We start from the raw sequence: 12,324 nt of genomic DNA, 5'->3' as shown, positions 1-12,324 counted from the left end.
AAATATACTCCATCCACATTAGATGAAATATGTAAAATTTAACACTTCAAGTTAAAATAACAATTTACATGAGTGTAATGTAAATAAAATTAACTTTTAGGGGGAAGAAGATGGCAGTATGAAGAAGGGTTGTTATTTCCAGGGGCCAAATATCCATCTGCAAATTCAAAAAGTGGTTGGTTTGCAAGAAGAAAGGGGATAGAACACTCATTTATCTATTCCTTCTTTCATTCAACAAATATTTACTGAAGTCTGATGAGTGCTAAGCATTGCAAATCAATGACCGCAAAAGAGACAGAGTGTGTTCTCTACCTTCATTAATTTCTAGTGTGGCAGAGAAGAAAGTTATCAATCAAGTCACCTCACAAAAATTAAATTATCCTGTGGAAAGTGACAAGGAAAAATCCATGAAAAAGTATGACGGGAGAGTCAGGGAAGGTTTCCCTGGGAAAGTGTTCTTTGAGCTGGGATATGCAGAATGAGTCATCCTTAACTGTGAGAGAGGAGACAGCATGTATAAAGGCCCTGGGACAGGTAAAACATGGTGCTTCTGAATAACTAAAACAGAAATTGGTGAATTTAAGAGATATTTAGGAGTTAAAATCTATGGGTCTTGTAATAGACTGTATTTGGAAGGAGACGGAAGTAGCAAGAATGATACCAAGATTTCTGCAATTGGATACGTATGTGTGGCATTCATTAGATAGAAAACGGAGGACACAGGCCAGGCTGGGGGTAGGTATCTGTTCTAATTTCATTTTAATTTTCAACTAAAGCTGTTGAACAAGACTACATAAAAATTAAAAACTTCTGTGTATCAAAGGACACAATCAACAGAGTGAAAAAGTAGCCTACAGAATGGGAGAAGACATTTGCAAAACAATATCTGATAAGGGGTCAATACCTAGAACTCTTAACTACAACAACAACAATAATAAAATAAATAACCTGAGTGAAGAATAGGCAAAAGGCTTAAATAAACATTTCTCCAAGGAAGATATAAATATGGCCAACAAGCATATGAAACGATGCTCAATATAACTAATCATTAGAGAAATGCAAATCAAAACCACAGTATCACCTCACACCATTATGATGACTACTAAAAAAAAAAAATAGAAAATAACAAGCATTGTCAAGGATGTGGAGAAACTGGAACCCTTGTGCACTGTTAGTGTAAGTGTAAAATGGTACAGCTGCTATGGAAAAACAGTCTGGAGGTTCCTCAAAGAATTAAAAATAGAACTACCATATGATCCAGCAATACCACCTCTGGGTGTAAATCCAAAAGAACTGAAAGCAGGGTAATGAAGAGATTATTTATATACCCATGTTCATAGCAGGATTATTCACAATAGCCAAAAGGTGAAAGGGACACAAATGTCCATCAGTGGATGAATGGATAAAGAAAATACCATATAAATATATGATAGAATATTATCTATCCCTAAAAAGGAAGGACATTTTGACACATACTACAACATGGATAAACCTGGAGGACATTATGCTAAGTGAAATAGGCCAGTCACAAAAAGACAAACGCTATATGATTCCACTTATATAAGGCATCTAGAGTAGTAAAACTCATAGAAAAAGAAAGTCAAATAATGGTTGCCAGGAGCTAGAGGGAAGGTGAAATTGGGGGTTGTTTAACAGGTATAGAATTTCAGTTTTACAAGAGTTCTGCAAATGGGCTACTCAACCATGTGAATATACTTTACATGACTGAACTCTACACTTAAAATGATTAAGATGATATATTTTATGTTATATGTATTTCCCTACAATTAAAATTTTTAAATATGATGAATAAATATTGATAGTATTATAGCTATTTTGTTAGCTATATAATTGATCAATCGGTAGCTAGCTAACCAGAGAGAGAGATTTTTGAGGAAAGCTGTGAACTGAAAATACAAATTTGGAAATCATACAAAGAAACAATAATTTTATTACACTACATTCTTCTCTTCCCTTCATCCTTAAAATCTTGAATTTTCAATGACTCTATAAATGTACAGTCTTCTCATCCTATCCTCCCTAAAGCCTGAATTTGACACAAGAGTCTGGTTTCATCTCCAGGAGAAAACAAGTTGAAGATTTTCAAGCAACAGCAGACATGGAGTGTTTCCAGCTATGCTATACTGCTACAACAAAAAAACCTCTACCTGTCTATACACCTAATTCCAGCAAAATTAAAAATGAGAAGTGTAGACAGGAAAAAAATAAGACTACTCTTTTGAGTAGTCTTATTTTTCTAGAGAAAAATCCACTGTTTACACATCAATATACATCCCTCTAGAATAATATTATTCTGCCTACCTTGTTTGCGTACATCCTCAACAGCAGCAACCAATTCTTCTTTGAGATCTTGACTCTCCTTAGCGATCTGTTCACCCTTTTCCAGAAAGTTCTGAGTGGCTTGCTCTACAGATGCAGCCAGTACATGGGCTTTCTTTGACCTCCCTTTCTTTTTACCAGATGGGCCTTTGTTGCTTGTGTTGACAAGGGTCGTCACCTTAAATACAAAAGAACAACTGTAAAATTACTCTGCATAACTGTCTAGAAATAGCATATTATCATCTCATAATTTTAAAATATCCTTTGCTTATTAAGTCATGAATACACATTACATAGCCTTATCTTAAGGAAAATGTGGAACTATATGGTTTAGCATATAAATTAACAGCAATTTATTTCCTGTAGAAGAAAAAAGCATGTGAATAAGGAAGAAAAGCAGACTTGCCAGTAGCTCAAAGTTTCCAATCCACTGGAGGGGGTGCTTTCACAGGTTGACAAATTTAGCGCTGGTTGGAATACCCAGCTTCAGGGAGGAAATAAAATAAAATAAAATGTAGAATTGCCTTTGAGCTTTGAATCAGAAGAACCAATAACTGAGCCCAAAAGTCAGAGGTGCATGAGTAGTTAATAAATGGTGGACCATCAATATGCATTATTTATGTGTCACTTACCAAGGACTTTTGAAGAGCCTTGCTATTTCTGATTTCATCTTATAAAAACAAAATGGTAAATTTGATCCAAAGAGACCGAATGATTCAGTGTCAACATTTGGTTAACCTGCTAAAATTTCCAGAATTGAAATTAGATTTGCATTATCACTCCTTTTCTAAGTATCATAATTTGGATACAATATCTCACCTGCCAAACTTCTTTTAGCACTCTTGTCTAGAGCTATTTAATCTGCTAAGAAAGCTTTTAATACTTTTAAACAGCTTATCTCCTGTAGACTTCTGAACCTTTATTTTCTGCCAGTGAGAAGTCTGGGAGGGAAATGAATGCAACTGTTCCATATTCTATTCAGCTAGTCATCTACACCTCTGCATTTTTTTTTATCAGCTTCATAAGAATGTGGGTGCTGTGGTTTATTTGCACTGACGTGTGTCCTGGTTAGCAAACTAAAGCCTTTATTGGAGGTTATCAAGAAAGCTCGTCCACAGAAAAGTTCTAAATGCTATAGTCTCTACAATTTACTCCAAATCTGAGAGCAAGCAGTTATTAGGCAAAGTCACAATTAATGTCCAGTCAGTTTACAGGGCAAGAGATAACATCAGAAGAAAAGTATTGAATAAATGTGAACCAAGATGATGAATATAGCAGAACCATTACTTCAGAAGTGGTTAATACAGCGTTGGGAGCTGTCATATTCAGCTTTCTTTTGATTGTTAATAATTAGACACACTCAGTTAAAGAAGGACTCTCTAAGGACATTTAAGTATAAACACTAGACAAAAAAAAGAAAGATAAAGTCATTAAGAATAAGACTGTCAGAAAACACTAGTTAGCTGTAAAATACTTATGCAGTCAGTAACACCTTGCAGTCTTTTCAGTTCCACCCACAGAGGCAACCATCAGAAGAAAGACAGCCTGTCTCCAAAGTTACTTTTTGGAGGTACAAGAATGTTCTCCTTAACGACGTTTTACTCTAGCACATTAACACAGCTCTCTTCCAGGAACCCCAACTCTCCAAAGAGCCGCTACCTGGAAACGAGCTCTTATGCTCCCTAAGCAAACACAGCAAACATCTCAAAAATCTTTTATTCGTATTTATTTTTAGTTTTAATCAAATGTATTTGCCATATAACATTGTATAAGGTTAAGGTGTACAACATGTTAATTTGATACATGTATATAGTGTGTTGATACATGTATATAGTGTGTTGATACATGTATATGTTGTAATATGATTGCCATTGTAGTGATACTTGGCACCTCTATCTCTTTACATAATTACAGTACAATATGGTTGTCTATATTCATTACACTGTGCATAATTTCTCTATTTAGGCTAGGCTCTTTAACGGAGGAAAATATTCCTATTCTCACTGATATCTGATTTGTTCTCATTTTATATATAATTTTGAGAAGTTTTGTGATCTAACTTTTCAGTCTTCTCAAATTAGAAAAAATGGATGGAGTTGGGAGCCATTAATGTTAGGCATATTGGCAGTTTTGGGGAGTGGAAGCTGACAGTGAATCTATTAATACCAAAAGAGCTAAATGACTATATTCTGGTTCACCTTCTGCAAAGGCAAACAGATTTCAACTTTTGTGTTATCTCATGGTGCATTGCTGTATAAAGCACAGTTTAGGTAATGCTCATAATAACAAGTCAGTATGAAGTGTCAGTATGTGGGAAAAAATAAACATAGAACATTACCAGGAAGTTCCCTAGAAAAATGTGATTACTTTCAAATGAAGCAAATCAATTCAGTCCTCTTTTAGTAAGCGCTCTCATTTATTCACATGTGGAAGAACATAAAGGGATACAAGATAGCAGAATAGAAGGAAAATTATGAGGCTCCATAAATGCTCATGTCTTAATCAGTCTAGAATAAAGAAATAATTGTTAACTCTCCCTATTGCTATTCAGTGCTTTGTTGAAGGACAAAGTCAACAAATTAGATAAGAAAAAAGAAAGAAGAGATATAAACATTAGAAAGTAGACACATTAAATTGTCATTACTTATAGAGAATATGAATGTATCGAGAAACTACAAAAGAATTAAAAGACAAACTATTAGAACTATTAGTGGTTAAATACTAGATAAGCAATAACAACCTAATAGAACAGCATTACCAATGAAAAATCTAGTTTAAAATATCCTATTCACAATAGCCATAAATTGATATTCTCAGAGATAACCATAACACAAAATATAGAATGTTGTATGAAGAAAATTATAATTGTAATGAAGAATATGAAAGATGATTTAAATAACAGAGAGACACACCAATGAGCTCTGGAGACTACAGATCTCTGTGTCTAAGTCTGATATCCAGGCTGGGACTAGGTCTTGGGTAGATGGGGCTTACAGACTTTTGAAGGTCTAGTGCAGCTTGGTGGCAACCTTTTAAGAGATGGTTATTCTGTAGAAATTCCTGGTTGAATGGTACACCTTCTCTTACCCCAACCAGGCACTCTCTCTAATCCCCACATCAACTTTAACCCTCTCTAATCCCCACATCAACTTTCATCCAAGGCAAGAGCCACTCAAGATCCACACAATCCTGTTACCTCTCTAACAATTTGTGAGCACATCTTTTGTGCAGAAGAAAAAAAATAGAAAGCATAAAGTTCCAGCAACAGAGACTAGGAGTAATAGCATGAACATTGACGTGTAAAAATGGGCATGATGTTTTCTAGGTAGTAAGGAGACCATTCTCAATTGAGAGGGCGGCTGTATATGAATGATATAGGAAACAAGATTAGATAGATGCGGTGGAGTAAAACTTTTAAAGGCTCTGAAAGCCAAGCTAAGGAGTTTAGCTTTTATTAGCCACTGCCAACATTTTTTTTAAAATGAGAAGCATATGTGTTAAAGTGTCCGTGTTCTCTTTCCATTCATTTCTCAGCCCACTGAAATTCTGCTTTTATCCTCACACCTCCTGTAGCAGAGTCCTCTTAAACTGATCTCTCACTAAAGTAATTAATATGTTGCCAAAATCAAATTACTTTTATCTTATCATACTACTTTATCACATTTAGTGCTATTGACTCACCTCTTCTTTCTCCTGGATATATCTCCAGGCTAATTCTTTTAGCAATAATCTTTTCCTTCCCCAAACTCCTGTAGCTTTTAGGAGGGTCATCAAGCTTACTTGTCTCTGTACCCACCTTTATCTTCCTCCCTCCTATACCAGGAAAGACTTGCTGCTACCACCATCCTATTTTTTTGAATTTATTTTATTAAAGTATAGTTGATTTACAATGTTGTGTTAATTTCTGCTGTACAGCAAAGAGATTCAGTTATTCATATGCATACGTTCTTTTTCATATTCTTTTCCATTATGGTTTATCACAGGATATTGAATCTAGTTCCCTGTGCTATACAGTAGGACCCTGCTGTTTATCCATTCTCTATATATACTAGTTTGCATCTGCTAAGCCCAAACTCCCAATCCTTCCTTCCCCCACTCCCTTGGCAACCACAAGTCTGTTCTCTATATCTGTGAATCTGTTTCTGTTTGGTAGATTAGTTCATTTGTGTCGTATTTTAGGTTCCACTTACAAATGATATATGGTATTTGTCTTTCTCTTTCTGACTTATTTCACTTAATATGATAATCTTTAGGTCTATCCATGTTACTGCAAATGGCATTATTTCATTCTTTTTTAATAGCTGAGTAATATTCCACTGTACATGCATACCACATCTTCTTTATCGATTCATCTGTCAATGGACATTTAGGTTGCTTCCATGTCTTCGCTATTGTAAATAGTGCTGTTATGAACATAGGGGTCCATGCATCTTTTTGAATTATCGTTTTGTACTACCACCCTTTTAAACTGATCTTCTGATCACATCATTCAGATTCATTGGCTATGCCAACTTCTCTCTAAACCCTCAACATGGCCCCTCTTTGTAGGCAACTCAACCTTAGCTTAGCAGGATACTTGATTTTCTCTAGTCCTATCTCAAATATTTCCTCAATGTCTCTGCCTCTCATCAAAGAAGAGAAGAAATCCTGCAGCTCATAGATGAGAGTATAAGTGGTCAATGGTTCTCGAACCTTGACATAATGATGGTCCCAATGGACCCTAGTCAATAAAAAAAACATCAGCAATAGCCAGAGGATGGGAAATATAGTTTTCAGATATGTTGACTGTGTGATTTGAGTATGAAACTATGAGACCCAGGCTGGTATAGACTACTCATCATCTAATGTCCTAAGAGTAGACCCTCCATTCTTACACAATGGCAAGTAATGCAGTAGCCAACACCATTTCATTCCTTTCTTTTTTTTGCAATGTGTTTTATTGTAAGACAACTTATCTGACCATGTCTCTTCTACTTGATCAGTTCTCTGCTTCCAGGATGTACAAACTCAATAGACATGGAAGACTTCTTCCAAAACAATAAGCAATAGTGAGGGCACCAAGGCACTTTGTCTTGGCGACTCTGTCATATCTGTCCATAACCAACAACAGTGTAGTTTGTCTAAGCCTTATCCGTAGGGCATTCTATTGAAAGTGAGCTCTGGAGATATCATTGTCACCCAGGGCTGGTTAGAAATATAGACTCTCAGGCCCCACTCCAGACCTACTAAAAGAGAATCTGTATTTTAACAAGATCCCAAAGTAATTCATATGCACATTAAAATCTGAGAAGCACTGAATTCTAGGACAATGATTTTCAGACTTTATCATACCTTAGAATCACCTAGATGCTTGTTAGACGGCAAATTCCTAGATCTTATAATGCTTCTGCTCCTGTAGGTCTCAGCTAGTGTATTTCACATGCATCACATGAAATTAGGATATGTATGGTTTATAGACTTTACTTTCAGAAACAGCAGTCTAGCTGAACCAAAAGAAAGTGAGAGAGATAAAGCAATGACTTCTAGAGGTAAACCCTTCCTCTTATTTTAGGTGCCATGACATATCAGGAGTCCACAAAAACAACTTGTTGATGAATTGATTGAAAGGCAATTTCCTCTGTTAGGCAATCACAAGGAACTTGGAAAAGTAAGAGTAAACAGATGTGAATGCTATGAATCAAGCCATTATTTGAGCTCTCCAGAAAACCAAAAAAAGAGAATCAAGAGCTGAAAATAAAAAAATGATAACTTAGGCACCATTTTGCTAGATTCATGCACTCTGTAGATGTGAGTAGTAAGTCTTTATGAATTCTACCGTTGCACTGCTCTAAAGTATTTCCATTGTCATAATTGCTCAGCAAACATAACAGAGAGCTTTGATTACTGTTATAGCTTAAAAAAAGCAAGAGCATTGTGAGGTGCATATTTGAAAACAAAATTATCAAAAACAAGTTATTTATTCCAGGAGCAACTGAAGATAAATGAAAAAATCCTTAAAGAGGAAAACTCTTTAAGGGAGTTAAAATGCTCAAATGGTAGTATATTTGATAACATGAAGCCTCTAGGAGAAATCTTGTCAGGTTTTGAGCAGTGCCAAGTCAGAAAAACAACTGCCAAGTAATTAGTCAAAATGAGGTCTTCCTTGAATCACTCCTTGATTACCTAATCTATTCATTTTGCAATTATACAGTAGGCACAAATATGGCTTGTACTTTTCCTTATAAAATATACGAAATGATATATGCTCACCTTGTGGTACAGTCCATTATAAGTTATATCCTAGCACGGAATCTCCAGGACATATAAGGTGTATGTATATTGTGCATTTTGGAGAGAAAAGGAGACCAGCACAGTGACAGTAGTGCTCGAGCAAAAGGAGGTGATAATACAGACTTATGGTAGTCTCACTAATAACTAAAGTAAGACTTCCACGTCATAGAAACTATTGCAATGGAATTTCGTATTGAACTGATCTTTTCTTCCCAAACACAACTCCACATCCCATTTTAGACAAAAAGAAGTAAATTACAAGAACCGCAGTTACTGATGCTTCCACAACTTCAAAAGTCAGAATTAGAAATGATGATCTTTTATAACGAGGCACTAGTAATTTAAAGAGGGATAAAATAAAGAATAATTCTGGTCTCTTTGTCTTTGAAAAAATTCTTCCCAGTTATTTGATATTGACAGTGTAGATTAGTATGTATGTTCATTGATACAGAGTCCTGGAAGCATGTATTCTTAAACTTTGAAGGTAAGGTTTTATTATATCTAAAGCAGACCTGAACTTCTACTAGTTAAGTAATGCTAGAAAGAAAGCCTATAAATAATGTTTCCCATTTAAGTGATTATTCTTTGTAGACTCACCTGCAATTTTTAAATAGGGCCACAAGGCAAGCCTTCCCACTCAGTTGCTTTGGTATACTTTTTCCAAATATTTCATCTTGAACAGTATACAGATGGTCTCTGAATTGTCGTGGTTTGACTTACTGATTTTTTGGCTTTACAATGGTGAGAAAGTGATATGCATTCAGTAGAAAACATACTTCAAATTTTGATTTTTGATCTTTTCCTGGGCTAGCAATATGTGCTACGATACTCTCTCGTGATGCCAGGCAGGGGCAACCTCAGTTCCCAGTAAACCCACCATCCCCTGATCCCGAGGGGAAACAACCACACACTAATAACCATTCTGTACTCACACAACTATTCTGTTTTTCACTTTCAGTACAGTATTCAATAAATTACATTAGGTATTCAACACTCTATTTAAAATAGGTTTCAGTTATCCATATACATATATCTATTATTTTTCAAATTCTTTTCCCACTTAGCTTATTACAGAATGTTGAGCTGAGTTCCCTGTGCTGTACAGTAGGTATATGTATAACTGAATCACTATGCTGTACACCTGAAACTAAAACATTGTAAATCAACTATAGTCCAATATAAAATAATTTTTTTAATTTAAAAAATAAATTAAAATAAGCTTTATGTTAGATGATTTTGCCCAACTGTAAGCTATGGTCTAAGCACATTTAAGGTAAGCTATACTAAGCTATGATGTTCAGTAGGTTAGGTGGATTAATGAGTTTGCCACACAATATTTTCAACTTACGATGGTTTTATCAGGACTTAACCTCATTGTAAGTCAAGGAAGATCTGTTAACACCAAAAAGTAGATTTCCAAAATTAACCCTAAAACAGACATTCTGTGATTGGGTTTGAGGAATTTCTATGGCCAGCCAGTTATGCCTATATTAAATTTCTATGAATAGCCAGTTATAACTATATCAAATTTTTTTCTAAGCTAAACTTTCTGTGGTTACAGTTTACAGAGTGGATCAGTTGGGCCCTGGATGATCCATTCATCTTTAGAGTAGAAGTGGTTCAAACTTATTTCCTAGCAAGAATCTCACTAGTGTCTATAAGCCAAGATGAAATAAGGTGGCCTTCTCGGGACTTCCCTGGTGGTGCAGTGGTTAAGAATGCCCGTGCTAATGCAGGGGACATGGGTTCAAGCCCTGGTCCTGGAAGATCCCACATGCAGCAGAGCAACTAAGCCCATGAGCCACAACTACTGAGCTTGCACTCTAGAACCCGTGAGCCACAACTGCTGAGCCCGAGTGCCACAACTACTGAAGCCCTCACACCTAGACCCCGTGCTCCACAACAAAAGAAGCCACCACAATGAGAAGCCTGCATGCTGCAACGAAGAGTAGACCTCACTCGCTGCAACTAGAGAAAGCCCGTGTGCAGCAATGAAGACCCAACACAGCCAAAAATAAATATATAAGTTTATTAAAAAAAAGGTAGCCTTCTCCTTAAGCACTTGTTCTTCAGAAGAAACTCAATTTTCCTTATAGGATGTTAAACTAACATTTTCCACTCTCTATTAAGCCTGCTGTTTCATATTTAAGTAGCAGCATTAGGAGCTCAATTTCTTGTCACCTCCAGGGAGTGTGGTCTAGATTTACTGTCATCCAAAAGCTTGTCTGAGAGAAACAACATTTAGTTTTGCTTGAAGGAAGTGCAGTCCACCTCTCTCTCCACCTATTATAATATCTCAACTTAAAACACATAAGCAAAGAGAGAAATGGTATTATCCTGGACACTGGTGCAAATGTTTCTACTGCCTTAGTGCAATATCACTTACTTCAATGGAGGATACTACCACAAAGGGTTTTAGAAAGCTCACTGTGTATACTCTAAAGTTATAGATAAGATAATCATTCTTCACATAATACTGAGAAATTTTTGAATGATTTTAGTACCAAGAATATTGGAACCTCTCCTTAGAAACGGGTTTGATTTTATTTCATGGACATTAAATTGTGTAATAAATAAATTATTCCTTTTTGCACTGACTTCAATAAAAAAAGCTTATCCCAAGTCTGTGGTCCCTATTATAAAGCATATGATTTAATGTTTATTATTACTGTGTTAGTCTCCATCTTTGCTCCTTATCTATACTTATAGTCATCTTTCTTTTTTTTTTTAACATCTTTATTGGAGTATAATTACTTTACAATGGTGTGTTAGTTTCTGCTTTATAACAAAGTGAATCAGTTATACATATACATATGTTCCCATATCTCCTCCCTCTTGCATCTCCCTCCCTCCCACCCTCCCTATCCCACCCCTCTAGGTGGTCACAAAGCACAGAGCTGATCTCCCTGTGCTATGAGGTTAAATCACTTTCCTTTAAGGTATGTTAACCTTTCAGTATTTTATATATCCTTTAAAGTCTCCATAAATCTTTTATGGAAGGCAGTAAAATATATTCTGTCAATTGATATACCTTTTTTCCACACTTTTACATATGCAAAACGAGGATGAATCCCACAATCTGTGTCATCTAAAATATACATCTGATAAAATTTCATTTTTTTCTTACAGGTACTTAAATATATATATCTTACAATTGATGACATGTTAGATTTGATAAAACATGGTAAACCAAACAAGCACAGGAAACAAACCTATTTAAAGGATCTAGTAACAACCTAGATTTTCCTACAATCTGTGTAACTTTCAACGTCTACACTTACAGCAATGAAAAATTACACTCAAAATTAAGACACTAAAGCAATATCAGAATTCACTGAAGGAGCAACTGTTTAGAATCAGGAATTTTAAGTGAGTGAGAAGGTGTTTCTGTTTTTAAAAATCCTAAATGTTGGGACTTCCCTGGTGGTCCAGTGGTAAAGAATCTGCCTTCCAATGCAGGCGACGCAGATTTGATCCCTGGTCAGGGAACTAAGATCCCACATGCTGCAGGGCAATTAAGCCCACACACCACAACTACTGAGCTCGCGGGCCTCAACTAGAGAGCCTTTATTCCGCAAACTACAGAGCCCACGAGTCCTAGAGCCTGCGCGCCACAACTAGAGAAGAGAAAACTCGCACGTCACAACTGAAGAAAAGCCCACGTGCGGCAGTGAAGAGCCCACGCGCCACAATGAATCCCGCATGCCTCAACAA

The 12,324-nt window shown here is 36.0% G+C and overlaps 1 protein-coding gene across 1 annotated transcript in view; it reads right to left on the bottom strand.

The window, feature by feature from the left end:
* CTNNA2 (catenin alpha 2) overlaps positions 1 to 12,324 on the bottom strand; it is a 1,055,603-nt gene that overhangs the window by 920,764 nt on the left and 122,515 nt on the right. Inside the window, exon 3 of the mRNA XM_068564030.1 lies at positions 2,323 to 2,518. Coding sequence (XP_068420131.1) covers positions 2,323 to 2,518 — 196 coding nt within the window. The remainder of the gene's footprint in view (positions 1 to 2,322; positions 2,519 to 12,324) is intronic.

This window comes from Eschrichtius robustus, chromosome 15 (genome assembly GCF_028021215.1).
Source record: "Eschrichtius robustus isolate mEscRob2 chromosome 15, mEscRob2.pri, whole genome shotgun sequence".
In the NCBI taxonomy this organism is placed as follows: domain Eukaryota; kingdom Metazoa; phylum Chordata; class Mammalia; order Artiodactyla; family Eschrichtiidae; genus Eschrichtius; species Eschrichtius robustus.
The sequence above is the reverse complement of the archived record's forward strand: the minus strand, read 5'-3'. Positions and strand labels throughout refer to the sequence as shown.